This window comes from Hyla sarda, chromosome 12, assembly GCF_029499605.1.
Source record: "Hyla sarda isolate aHylSar1 chromosome 12, aHylSar1.hap1, whole genome shotgun sequence".
Lineage (NCBI taxonomy): Eukaryota > Metazoa > Chordata > Amphibia > Anura > Hylidae > Hyla > Hyla sarda.
The window spans coordinates 24,507,599-24,522,252 of NC_079200.1; the positions used below are offsets into that span (position 1 = coordinate 24,507,599).

General features: G+C 44.1%; 2 protein-coding genes across 5 annotated transcripts in view; one reads left to right on the plus strand and one right to left on the minus strand.

Annotated features, from left to right (window-relative positions):
* Window positions 1-632: 632 nt before the first annotated feature.
* The window catches only part of LOC130296819 (uncharacterized), a 94,035-nt gene continuing 80,013 nt past the window's right edge, over window positions 633-14,654 (minus strand). For 2 of the 4 annotated variants that reach the window (XM_056548819.1, XM_056548818.1), the window contains one exon: window positions 633-1,237. In XM_056548819.1, coding sequence (XP_056404794.1) covers window positions 660-1,229 — 570 coding nt within the window. In that variant the 5' untranslated portion in view covers window positions 1,230-1,237 and the 3' untranslated portion in view covers window positions 633-659. Of the gene's footprint in view, window positions 1,238-1,317; window positions 1,504-2,579; window positions 3,763-14,654 lie in introns of those variants that run through there. The other 2 variants (XM_056548815.1, XM_056548816.1) reach the window with 2 other exon arrangements.
* On the plus strand, window positions 9,370-10,448 carry LOC130296825 (uncharacterized). The gene has a single exon (XM_056548824.1). It carries the CDS (start codon window positions 9,541-9,543, stop codon window positions 10,108-10,110), a length of 570 nt encoding a protein of 189 aa, XP_056404799.1. The 5' UTR covers window positions 9,370-9,540; the 3' UTR covers window positions 10,111-10,448.

Here is a 14,654-nt window from a genome sequence, read left to right on the forward strand (position 1 = left end):
AGAAGTAATTTACAAATCTGTTTAACTTTCTGGCACCAGTTGTTTTCCACCGGAGTACCCTTTTAACTATCCTTGGGAGGGGATCCAAGGGGGATGGAAAATAGGAACTTATGAGGTCCAAGAAAGTTAAGCCTGGTAGTTTGTTCAGCTCCAAGGCGGTTTTGGTTATGACCTGGCTACATGGTCGCTCCTTGGGGTCTGTGTAACAGGCAGGTTCCTCGTGTGTTTACATACGTTGGTCAACCACATCATGTTGACAATGGACCTCCCTCTATCATTATAAAAAACATTGGGGGGGGGGGGGGAGAGATTTATCAAAACCTGTCCACAGGAAAAGTTACTGAGTTGCCCATAGCAACCAATCAGATCGCTTCTTTCATTTTTGAAAAGGCCTCTGAAAAATGAAAGTGAAAGCGATCTGATTGGTTGCTATGGGCAACTCAGCAACTTTTCCTCTGGACGGGTTTTGATAAATCTCCCCCAACGGGGGAGATTTATCAAAACCTGTCCAGAGGAAAAGTTGACCAGTTGCCCATAGCAACCAATCAGATCGTTTCATTTTTAGAGGCCCTTTTCAAAAATGAAAGAAGCGATCTGATTGGTTGCTAAGGGCAACTGGTCATCTTTTCCTCTGGACAGGTTTTGATGAATCTCCCCCATTATCTCCTCTGCCTTTGCTCTTCATTTTCCTTTATCATTTTGCCCAGTTTCTCTAGAGCTTCGCGTAGACCTTCTCCAGTGACGCCAGAGCAGCCGCACACATCACATGTCCTCCTGGCTAATTTATCAAGTTTTAGATGGTGAACAAGTTCAGAAGGGCTACAAGCCCCATCGAGATCCTGCTTGTTGGCCAGTACAATGAATGGCAAGTGCTCCGTGAGCCTATTCACCAGATAGAAGAGCTCTTCACGTGCGTCATCAAATGTCGTAGCGTCTGTACTGTCCACTACATACAGAAAGCCTTGCCGGTTGTCCAGAAAGTGAATTTTTAAGGGTCCCCCCTTTGCTCCGAGACTGACATCCCATACTAAAAGGGACACGTCCTCGAAGATGTCCAAGGTCTCCGTAATGTAGGTAGACGTCGGTACGGTTTTTATGGTTTCGTTCAGCTTCAGTCTGTACAGAATTGTGGTTTTTCCACTACCAGATGGTCCAATTATTACAATAGAAGCTTTTCGGAGCCTCGACCTGCCACACAGCCCCTGTACTCTGCTCACCAGGGCGCCCATGTCCTCTTCTGAAAAAGAAATGTGAAAGGAGTGGTGAATGGTAAGAAACATCTCATATTCGGGACACAGGATCCCAATCTCCTCCTACTTCTCTCTACTTCCTCCCAGTCATCAGCGTGCTATGCAATTATCTCCGTGCTGGAATCGGCACATACACATACACATACAAAAAAAAAAAACTTTATTTGTTCAGATGAACGCAAAAGGATTGAACTTTTAACCCAGCTGTCAGGTTGCAAAAAAGATCCACAAAGGGCTCTGTGGAGGAGTCAAATTTAACCCCTAAAACAGTCACATGAAAACAGAATGTATTGCTTTATTTACTTACAAGTGTGGTAGAGGGTGTGATGAGGGCAGATGGAATTACCCTAGGGGCAGATGGCATTAACCCCTTGTATTCGGGAGTAGTGATGAGCGGTATATGCCATATTCGAATTCGCGACATTTCTCAAATATATAGACGAATCTTCGTCCTATATTCGCAAAATTTGCATATTCGATATATTCACGGTTATTTTCACTTTGCGTAAATGCGCATGGTGATAAAAAATCTACCTATCTATCTATATTGTCTATCTATCTCATATCTATCTCATATCTATCTATTATGTATTTATTTATCTATCTATCTATCTCATATCTATCATATCTATCTCATATCTATCTATCTCTCATATCTATCTATCTATTATCTATCCATCTCATATCTATCTATCTCATATCTATCTATTATGTATTTATCTATCTATCTCATATCTATCTATCTATCTATCTCATATCTATCTATCTATCTCATATCTATCTATCTATCTCATATCTATCTATTATGTATTTATCTATCTATCTCATATCTATCTATCTATCTATCTCATATCTATCTATCTATCTCTCTTATATCTATCTATCTATCTCATATCTATCTATCTATCTATCTATCTCATATCTATATATATGGGGATATGGGCATATTCTCATATTTGCAAATATTTGCTCTCCAGTCTAATACAGTAAATAGTATAAGAGCCTTCTTTAGGCCACAAGCTGGAAGCAGGGAGGGATGAGATCACTGTGATGTGTTCTGTGGGGGAAAAAAATTGTGAATATTCGCGCTCAACACTATTCGTGACGCCATGGTGTGGTTTATCCTCAATACCACCCGAAGGTATACTGCTGGATCCTGGGCTAGGCACGGGGGCAATAATGATAAGTTACGGAACAATGACAGCTTTACTGAACTAGACAGACCAAAAGGCTTGCGGGGACTTGCAGTGGACTGGGACAATTCTGATGCAGGCCACGCTGACTGAAGACAGGTTGACATTGACTGACTGTACCCCGTTTGTAGCTTACCAGCTCTGACTTGGACCTGGGGGTAGTAAACTTGTAGACTTGTGGCTGCTTGACTGACTTTCCATTAGGCCTCCTCTGGACTCCAGACACACACCTAGGACTTGACTGCACTGTGGTTCAGCAAAGACTTCATATTTTGCACATTTTTTGTCACAAATGCGGCTTTAGAGCAGAAAAGTCACAGAGGAGAAGAGGTGGTGTTACAAAGTGGTGTTCTGAAGTCATTTCTTGGTTTTTGCTTATGTGAGCCAAATTTATGAACCCCCCTGTGATAGTATGATAAATGTGTCACACGTAAGAAACACTTACACCATAGAAAACAGTGTACGTAAGTCATGTACATAAATTCCCCCCTAAATTATGAACTGCATTAATGTTTTAACTTTACAGCTCTTTTGGCAAAGTAAAAAAAATAAAAATAAAATAACTCCCTTTAAATTCTGACAGGACACTATGAGAATTTGATGGACGCCACGAATGATGACAGTAACACCTTCACTGCACTAGACCACTAGTTAACCCCTTACTATCCTCTGACCACTAGGGGTACACACGTTGACCATCCTAGACAACCATTGAAAAAAACACTAACCTCTTTGCTGCCCTAGACTACCAGGGATGCAGGCATTACCCTATAACTGCCCTTTTAAAGGGGTACTCCACTGTCCCAGCTGCCATGCCCCCTCCCATAGACTTGAATCGAGAGGGTGTGGCGTGATGTCACGACGGTCGTGGCCATGATGTCACGACCCTCACAGCCCGCACCCAGCGTTCGGAACAAAATGTTCCGAATGCTGGGGCAGTGGAGTACCCCTTTAAAACTATTTCCCTAAATGCTATGTGACCCTGCAGATCTAACTGCTTTAGTGATCATTATTAGGGTCAGAGGTCCTACAATTTATTGGCCTAGTCTGGGAACTAAAAATAGAGGGGTCTTATCTGAGATCTGAGTGTATTCAGGGATCTGTAAAGAAAAATGATGGGTAGGCTCTATGGGGGAGATTTATCAAAACCTGTGCAGAGGAAATGTTATCCTGTTGCCCATAGCAACCAATCAGATCGCTTCTTTCATTTTTCATAGGCCTTTTCAGAAGCGATCTGACTGGTTGCTATGGGCAACTCAGCAACTTTTCCTCTGGACAGGTTTTGATAAATCTCCCCCCAATATCCCCATAGTAATGTGTAACGCAAAAATGAATCAATTACATAACATACAGATACAAAAATGCACATTAATTTAAATAAAGTTCAGTTCAAACTGCATATTGGTATCCCAAAAAACTTATAAAAAAAAGTAAATTAAAACCCTAAATGGGCACTGTCAGATACAAAAACTTTTGATGATGTAAACCAATAGGTTTTGCAATTGATTTCATTAGAAAATGTTCAGTATTTCATAATGAAAAAGCCAGTCAAACAACTGCCTCTCCTGCCTGATTGGACACATACTAGTCCTGCTGTGTCCATGCGTCATCACCTATGTCATGGACACACTTCCTTGATTGACAGCTGTGAGCGCAGGGCTCAGAGCTGGAGAAAAAATCCTCCCACTGTCATCTTGTGTCCCGCTACTGTCAGTGAGGACAAGCTGGGAGTTGTAGTTTTGCTAATGCTAGGGGAGATGTGAGCAGACAGCATACTGAGGGAGGGGGCGGAGACCTGCACAGTGAGGCCACGCCCCCTCCCTTTGAGAGGAATTCAGACTAGTGAGCTAAATTAAAAGTGTAATAAAAAAAAAATAAAGGTGCTAGACACATAAAAATTAGATGTACATGGTCAGGATTAGGTACTGAGTGATATATTTAAAAAATGTTTTTTGTTGGATCTGATGGGTACACTTTAGTACCTGTCACTAAATAAACTTTCTAAACTAACTCAAGCTATGTTCCCTAACTACTCCTAACACCCCTCTCGCCCTTTAAAAAAAAAAATACAGAGCTTTAAAAAGCTGTGTATCTTTATTCTTGCTCACATAGTAAAATCTCACAGCAGAAGAGGGCGCTGCAACGATGGCGGAAGTGGTCCCCCAGCAGGCTTCAGCGATGTCATGCCTGCTGGGGACCACTTCCGCCATAGTTGCAGCTCTTTGATGAATAGAAGACCTCAAGCTTTGTGCAGCAGCTTTCAGTCTGTGTATCTTACACTGAGGCTCTGTTCTGCTTTTAGTCTGTGCAGCTTAGTCTGTGTTCTGGCCAAGAAGGGAGACCCCTGATAGCCAGAAGTATACAGCCGAAAAACTAACATAAAACGTGTTTGTTTGTTTTTTTTTTTTTTTTGTTTTTTTTTATGGAAGCCAATTACAAAACATATTTATTTGGCATCAAGAATTAAATATTCAAAATAATGTTTAATGATAGTGCCCATTTAATAGTGATAGTCATAACATATCTCTGTTTGGAGACGGCTCTGTCAGCAAATATATATGTTAATCAACTTTAGAGATCTGTGGAAAGCTGGGTAGAAGCTACTTGTTGTATATATAAAAATAAAATATATCTGGATATGGAAAATATGTAATCTCAGGATACAACAGTCAAATCGCTAGTAAAACATCATGGACCCCCAGAAGTTGGTGAAATGATACAGATACTGGATGATCAGTAGGTTGTATGCATGAAGAGGTAGAAGGAAGTTTTACCTGAGTCTTGTCATTCACTAACTTGTTCAGTTAGAGTTGAGGCCATGCATGCCTTGTAGTTGTTATTCCTCATTTTGGATTCTGTTATAAACCCCATTTTAGAGATACAGTGATCCCTCAACTTAAAATGGCCTCAACATACAATAGTTTCAACATACAATGGTCATTTCTGGACCATTGACTTGAAACCAGACTCAACATACAATGCTACAGACAGTCCAGATCTGGGAAACATGTCAATGGCCGGAAGAACTGACCAATCAGAATGGGCATTTTACTGGTAAAATACCTGTATTACTGAAGCGTATGCACTGACTGGCTTTCTGGTAGCGCCCCCTACAGTACAGGGAGGTACTACATGTTCTGTACTATTTACTTGTGCCAGGGTTAGTTGCTCCTTTGGACACCAGGTAAGGGCGGCTCCATGTTACTTTTTTAGGACCCTGAAGAAGCTCCTGTCCTCTACATAGACAGTGATTACAGCTCCCAGCAGATCTTTATTACTTTTATGTGTAAGGACTTGCATTATCTATATTAGATATCTACCATATATACTCGAGTATAAGCCAAGTTTTTCAGCACGATTTTTCGTGCTGAAAACACCCCCCTCGGCTTATACTCGAGTGAACTCTCCGTCCTCAGTGGTCTTCAACCTGCGGACCTCCAGATGTTTCAAAACTACAACTCCCAGCAAGCCCAGGCAGCCATCGGCTGTCCGGGCTTGCTGGGACTTGTAGTTTTGAAACCTCTGGAGGTCCGCAGGTTGAAGACCACTGCGGCCTTCGACATCATCCAGACTCACCACCCCCCTTTAGTTTTATACTCACCTCCGCTCGGAGGGATGTTAGGGTGCGCTCATCCGGTGCTGCAGGACTGTCCGGTGGGGAGGTCGTCCGGTGGGATAGTCGTTCCGGGCTGTCCATCTTCACCGGGGGGCCTCTTCTGCGCGCTTCGGGCCTGGCCCCGGAATAGTCACGTTGCCTTGACGACGACGCACAGGGACATTCATTAGCAACATCCCTCTGCGTCGTCGTCAAGGCAACGCCTCTATTCCGGGCCCAAAAACGCAGAGAAGAGGCCCCCCGGGGAAGATGGACAGCCCGGAACGACTATCCCACTGGACTACCTCCCCACCGGACAGTCCTGCAGCTCCGGACCAGCGCACCCTAACGTCCCGCCGAGCGGAGGTGAGTACATAATTAAAGGGGGTAATTAAAGGGGGGTAGGGGGTCTGGATGATGTCGAAGGCCGCAGTGTTCTTCAACCTGCGGACCTCCAGAGGTTTCAAAACTACAACTCCCAGCAAGCTCGGAAAGCCGATGGCTGCCCGGGCTTGCTGGGAGTTGTATTTTTGAAACCTCTGGAGGTCCGCAGGTTGAAGACCACTGTATCAGACATTGACAAGCGGTGATTATGAAGGGGGGGGGGGGGGGTGGGATGATGACAAGGGGATGATGAAGGGGGGTGGGGATGATGACAAGGGGATGATGAAGGGGGTGGGATGATGACAGGGGGATGATGAAGGGGGGGGGTGGGATGATGACAAGGGGATGATGAAGGGGGGGGTGTGGGATGATGACAAGGGGATGATGAGGGGGGGGTGTGGGATGATGACAAGGGGATGATGAAGGGGGGATGATGACAAGGGGATGATGAAGGGGGGGGTGGGATGATGACAAGGGGATGATGAAGGGGTGTGTGAGATGATGACAGGGGGATGATGAAGGGGAGTGTGGGATGATAACAAGGGGATGATGAATGGGGGTGGGTTGATGACAGGGGGATGATGAAGGGGGGTGTGGGATGATGACAAGGGGATGATGAAGGGGGGGGGGTGTGTGGGATGATGACAAGGGGATGATGAAGGGGGGTGTGGGATGATGACAAGGGGATGATGAAGGGGGGTGGGATGATGACAAGGGGATGATGACAGGCGGTGATGATGAAGGGGGGATGATGACAGGGTGATGATGATGAGGGTGTTAATGACGGGGGTCTGGATGATGACAGGGGGGATGATGTATTTCCCACCCTAGGCTTATACTCGAGTCAATAACTTTTCCTGGGATTTTGGGGTGAAATTAGGGTCCTCGGCTTATATTCGGGTCGGCTTAAACTCGAGTATATACGGTACTTATTTTTGTTTAATCCTCACTTTTTCTTATTTTTGGATTACATTTTGGGGCTTCAGAACCAATTACCAGATTTCCATAGAGTTATGGTCTCAACATCTCAACAATGGTTTTAACATACAATTGTCGTCCTGGAACCAATTAATATTGTAACTTGAGTGACCACTGTATATGAATGAATGAATATGTAAGAGGGCTTGTTGTTGGCTGTAAGAAGGAATCCCCAAATGCTTGTATCTGTCATTTGACACGTTTCGGAAACTCTCTTTCATTCATCAGTACTGATAACAATATACACAGCTCAAAAAAATGAAGGGAACACTAATATAACACATCCTAGATCTGAGTGAATGAACTAATCGTATGAAATACTTTCGTCTTTACATAGTTGAATGCGCTGACAACAAAATCACACAAAAATTATCAATGGAAATCAAATTTATCAACCCATGGAGGTCTGGATATGGAGTCACACTCAAAATCACAGTGGAAAACCGCACTACAGGCTGATCCAACTTTATGTAATGTCCTTAATACAAGTCACAATGAGGCTCAGCAGTGTGTGTGGCCTCCACGTGCCCGTATGACCTCCCTACAACGCCTGGGCATGCTCCTGATGAGGTGGCGGATGGTCTTTTGAGGGATGTCCTCCCAGACCTGGCCAACTCCTGGAAAGTCTGTGGTGCAACGTGGCATTGGTGGATGGAGCGAACCATGATGTCCCAGATGTGCTCAATCGGATTCAGGTCTGGGGAACGGGCGGGCCAGTATATTGCATCAATGCCTTCCTCTTGCAGGAACTGCTGACACACTCCAGCCACATGAGGTCTAGCATTGCCTTGCATTAGGAGGAACCCAGGGCCAACCACCAGCATATGGTCTCACAAGGGGTCTGAAAATCTCATCTCAGTACCTAATGGCAGTCAGGCTTCCTCTGGCAAGCACATGGAGGGCTGTGCGCCCCCCCCAAAGAAATGCCACCCAACACCAAACCGTTCATGCTGGAGGATGTTGTAGGCAGCAGAACGTTCTCCACGGCGTCTCCAGAGGCATCACGTCACATGTGCTCAGTGTGAACCTGCTTTCATCTGTGAAGAACGCAAGGCGCAAGTGAAGAATTTGGCAAATGGCAAACATCCTGCACGGTGTTGGGCTGTAAGAATAACCCCCATCTGTGGACGTCGGGCCCTCATACCACCCTCATGGAGTCTGTTTCTGACCGTTTGAGTGAACACATGCACATTTGTGGCCTGCTGGAGGTCATTTTGCAGGGCTCTGGCAGTTCTCCTCCTGCTCCTCCTTGCACAAAGGCGGAGGTAGTGGTCCTGCTGCTGGGTTGTTGCCCTCCTACGTCCTCCTCCACGTCTCCTGGTAGCGCCTCCATGCTCTGGACACTACACTGACAGACACAGCAAACCTTCTTACCACAGCTCGCATTGATGTGCCATCCTGGATGAGCTGCACTACCTGAGCCACTTGTGTGGGTTGTAGACTCCGTCTCATGCTACCACTATAGTGAAAGCACCGCCAGCATTCAAAAGTGACCAAAACATCAGCCAGGAAGCATAGGAACTGAGAAGTGGTCTGTGGTCACAACCTACAGAACCACTCCTTTATTGGGGGTGTCATGCTAATTGCCTATAATTTCCACCTGTTGTCTGCTCCATTTGCACAACAACATGCAAAACCTGATTGTCAATCAGTGTTGCTTCCTGAGTGGACAGTGTGACTTGACTTGACTTACATTGTGTTGTTTAAGTGTTCCCTTAAATTTTTTTGAGCAGTGTACTTTCAAACAAAGCCAAGTTTTTTATACCAGTACAGTATATCGCTTAAAGTTTTTTATTTTTACTTTTTTTTTGTATAATGGTGCCATATGCAGAATGATCCATCTGTATTTACTGATTACAATAAAGCTGCAGGTATTCAAACTCAGATTATTCAGTAGATCACTTCCTTTGTCGTTCTCACCTGTGTCGCTGTCATAGCAGACTGTTCTGAAATCTTCCAACACAGCACAGAATGACAGAGCAAGCAGGAAATGAGATACAAGCTTCTCTGGTTGTTATAAGCACCGACAGGAATGCACGTGAAAGAATTGTGTATAAATAGAGGTGAAGTCTGCTAATAGAATGCACAAGCATCAGAGCAATCTGCATTTTGTTCTCAGAGAAGAAAACATTCTCCAGCTATGGGTCTTCTCCTGAGCACCCTTCAACAAACTTTAATGAAGTTCACTGGATACGAAGCCCGGATCCTGATGTTGGGTCTGGATGCTGCCGGGAAGACAACTATCCTGTACAAGCTAAAGCTGCGCGAGACAGTCACTACAATCCCCACCATTGGGTTCAATGTAGAGACTGTGGAACCCATGCGCAATGTCACCTTCACCGTGTGGGATGTAGGAGGTCAGGACAAGATCAGAGCCCTATGGAATCATTACTATAAAAACACAGATGGGCTCATATTTGTGGTGGACAGTGCCGACCCAACGAGATTTCTGGAGGCCACCTCAGAGCTCAGCGCCATCCTGGAGAGCGATGAAATGAGAGGAGTCCCCTTTGTGGTGATGGCCAATAAGCAAGATCTACCTGGTGCCAGGAGACCAGGAGAACTGGCTGAAGAGCTGGGGCTAAGGAAGATGAAAGGACACCAATGGCATGTCCAAGGATGCTGTGCCACCACCGGGGATGGACTTATTGAGGGACTGGAGATACTCAGTGACTTGGTGAAACAATTTAAGAAGAACAAGCCATTTTGACCATGTCTACCAGAGAAAAGTGGGACTTAAATCTTGATCTTCTTCTAATAATATTTGCATTAGCAAAACTCAAATCTTAATTGTAAAAACATGAATTGAAATTGAATGTACTGAAGTGACTACAACACATCCGCGCAATGGTGCGAGGTGTGAGCTGAACATCACGCCACACAAGTCAATACTGGATGATGTGACTATGGACAATTCGTGACAACCTTCTACAGTAAAGAGCCCGGCAATAGACTGGGGAAAAGGATAATGCAATATACTGTATATCATGTATATCACTACCTGCTATTTCTATTACTTCTCAGTGTATTAACATTGAGCTTTATAAACAATTTTTCAAATGTTTGTAAAATTGAAATTTTAGTATTGTCCTTTTTTTTTTTTTACCAAACCAACATGTCCTAATATTTTAGAGTGATTATACATTAAAAACACAACTTTATTTAAAAAATAATTAAATCATGATTGCAGTGCCTGCAAAATATAGAGTATTATCACTACATTAACGCTAGAATACCTGCAGTGCCCAATATAGTCCTGAACAACTTTCTCGTGCCAAAGTCCTGGAGTGGCTGGATAGATACCGTATTTTTCGCCATATAAGACTGGGGGGGAAAAAGTTGGTGCGTCTCATGCGGTGAATACACACACCTATCGCGGCGGTCCCTGCGCCCATCAACGGCCGGGACCCGCGGCTAATACAGGACATCACCGATCGCGGTGATGCCCTGTATTAACCCTTCAGATGCGGCGATCAAAGCTGACCGACGCGTCCGAAGGGAAAGTGACACTAACCCGGCTGCTCAGTCGGGCTGTTCGGGACCGCCGCGGTGAAATCGCGGCGTCCCGAACAGCTTACAGGACACCGGGAGGGACCTTACCTGCCTCCTCGGTGTCTGCTCCGTGCCGTAATCCCCTGCATGGCCGGCGCTCTCCTTCGACGTCATCACGTCGTCGCGCACGCCGTCCCGTCATCCAATAGGAGCGGCGTGCGTAGCGACGTGATGACGGCGACGGAGAGCTTGGATCCCGGGTAAGGAGACGTCTGGAGCGTCGGGGACACCACGGGGACGCGGCGACAGCGATGGAGCGACATCCAGGGCAGCGGTGACGAGCGGTGATGGGTCCGGAGCGGCGGGGACACGTGAGTACTACCTCCTCCAGTGGTCTTCAACCTGCGGACCTCCAGATGTTGCAAAACTACAACTCCCAGCATGCCCGGACAGCCAACGGCTGTCCGGGCATGCTGGGAGTTGTAGTTTTGCAACATATGGAGGTCTGCAGGTTGAAGATCACTGTTGGGTTCAGAATTTTTTTTCTAGATTTTGCACCTTTAAAATTGGGTGCGTCTTATATGCCGGTGCGTCCTATAAGGCGAAAAATACGGTAAATCCTCCTGTACATGTTTAAGCTACGTGCAGCCCCGGGAGTCACACATAGCACCAGCTGTAGGGGAGTGGGGGGGGGGGGGGGGGGTCAACCACAAATTGGGTACAACTTACTATGTCCACTGCCCTCTTTGCTCAGCAACTGCTGCTGACCACAGATTCTCTGTGGAAGGGAAGAGCTAACTCCAATTCTTGTGTCTTGACTCTTTAATATTGATACAGACCACCACAATGAGGTAATCACATGGGTTTGTATCAATACTTGAGAGTCTGGATACAAGACAGGGCCGAGGCGCCACATAGAAGGCCAGTTATTTGGGGCTTTAGGGACACCCAGGCCATAAGGAGATCTAAAGAGGCCAATAACTGTCTAAGAAGATTAACCCCTTAAGGACGCAGGACGTAAATGTACGTCCTGGTGAGGTGGTACTTAACGCACCAGGACGTGCATTTACGTCCTGTGCATAACCGCGGGCATCGTAGCGATGCCCGTGTCATGCGCGGCTGATCCCGGCTGCTGATCGCAGCCAGGGACCCGCCGGCAATGGCCGACGCTCGCGATCTCGCTGGCGTCCGCCATTAACCCCTCAGGTGCCGGGATCAATACAGATCCCGGCATCTGCGGCAGTGCGCGATTTAAATGAACGATCGGATCGCCCGCAGCGCTGCTGCGGGGATCCGATCATTCAGAACGCCGCACGGAGGTCCCCTCACCTTGCTGCTTCCGGCTCCCGCCGTCTTCTGCTCTGGTCTGTGATCGAGCAGACCAGAGCAGGAGATGACCGAAAACACTGATCTGTTCTATGTCCTATACATAGAACAGATCAGTATTAGCAATCATGGTATTGCTATGAATAGTCCCCTATGGGGACTATTCAAGTGTAAAAAAAAATGTAAAAAAATGTAAAAGTAAAAGTAAAAAAAAAGTGAAAAATCCCCTCCCCCAACAAAAAAGTAAAACGTCCGTTTTTTCCTATTTTACCCCCAAAAAGCGTAAAAAATTAATTTTATAGACATATTTGGTATCGCCGCGAGCGTAAATGTCCGAACTATTAAAATAAAATGTTAATGATCCCGTACGGTGAACAGCGTGAACGGGAAAAAAAAAGTCCAAAATTGCTACTTTTTTAATACATTTTATTAAAAAAAAATTATAAAAAATGTATTATAAGTTTTTTATATGCAAATGGTATCAAAAAAAGTACAGATCATGGCGCAAAAAATGAGCCCTCATACCGCCGCTTATACGGAAAGATAAAAAAGTTATAGGTCATCAAAATAAAGGGATTATAAACGTACTAATTTGGTTAAAAAGTTTGTGATTTTTTTAAGCACAACAATAATATAAAAGTATATAATAATGGGTATCATTTTAATCGTATTGACCCTCAGAATAAAGAACACACATCATGTTTACCGTAAATTGTACGGCGTGAAAACGAAACTTCCCAAAATTAGCAAAATTGCGTTTTTCTTTTTAATTTCCCCACAAAAATAGTGTTTTTTGGTTGCGCCATACATTTTATGATATAATGAGTTATGTCATTACAAAGGACAACTGGTCGCGCAAAAAACAAGCCCTCATACTAGTCTGTGGATGAAAATAGAAAAGAGTTATGATTTTTAGAAGGCGAGGAGGAAAAAATGAAAACGTAAAAATTAAATTGTCTGAGTCCTTAAGGCCAAAATGGGCTGAGTCCTTAAGGGGTTAAATGGCATGTCCCCTTACCACCTATTTGCCATTTAATTCCACTTTAGAATGTTTCTGTTTAGTGCCGCTTTTATTGATCTTCCATGACAGAAGGGTGCTAAAGGGGTAATAGATTTAAAATGGGCACCAAGAGGAAACTAAACAACTGCATCAAAGAGACAATGGGTTAGATTTATCAAAACCTGTCCAGAGGAAAAGTTGCCCAGTTGCCCATGGCAACCAATCAGATCGCTTCTTTCATTTTTTCACAGGTCTCTTTAAAGATGAAAGAAGCAAACTGCACCATTCTTCCTCTGCACAGTTTTTGATAAATCTCCCCCAAAGACTGGCAATTGGCAGAAAGGGATACTGAACAAATATGGAGCAATAAATGGCAAATGGGCATGGATCCAGTGCGTCCTTACTGCCCATTTGCCATTTATTGCCATTTTAGGTCCTATTCACATCATGTTAATGATCACATTACATTTTTTATTTTTGTACAAGATAAGATTCTGTTTACACTACTGTTATAAGCCTCTGTAATATTTGACTTGAAGAATAGTGCAGCATGCAATGCTATTCTTTTTGTAAAAAAAAAAGAACACCGACAGAATCTCATGGACCCCATTATAGATCAATTCCCATAAACCACAAGCGATGCTGGGGTTTTCCCATCTGGGCAAGTTGTGTCCTATCCTGTAAATAGAGGATAAATTACTCAGATAAGAAAAGCCCTTTTTTAAAGGTGTATTCCGGGGGCCGAAAAAAAGTTATCAATAATCCATTTGGCACAGCTAAGTCCATTTATTTGTATTCAAGTCCTAAATGAATTAATTGGCGATTTTCCTAACCCTTGTAATGTAAAATATAGATTTTATGAAGATGGGAGGCTCCTATCATTGCATTAATCTCTCTTTAATGCTCAAATAGCAATAACATTAAGTATATCATAAGTACATGTGAAGAAAGAAGTCTTCCATCTTTCCTCTTTCGACATGCGAATCCGGAAATAAGGTGTATGTAGAAGAAAAACACTTCAACTAGTAGAACTTCATCAGGAACAATATAGGATGGAGGTGAACCGATGATCCTAGGATCTTGTAGGAAAACATCTTGTCTGTAGTCTGCCATTTATATTCTGAAAGATAAGAGTAAAAGAATATCGGGATGGGTTAAAATAGAGGGAGGGATGATATTCGCCTACCTTCTTCATAAAATCAATATTTTCCGTCACAAGGGTTAGGAAAATAACTAATTTTATTTCAGACGGGAGGATCCTATCGTTGCAAGTTTAAAGCTATTGTATCTATGGCATAGTAAATTATACATTACATACATATATAAGACGGCAAACCAAAGGATGTTTACCAACAGGAAGGAATCGATAAGAGCGTGGGCTGAAGATATAGCAGACCTATAAACATTAATAGTTCTATAGGAAATGCCTGAGTCAA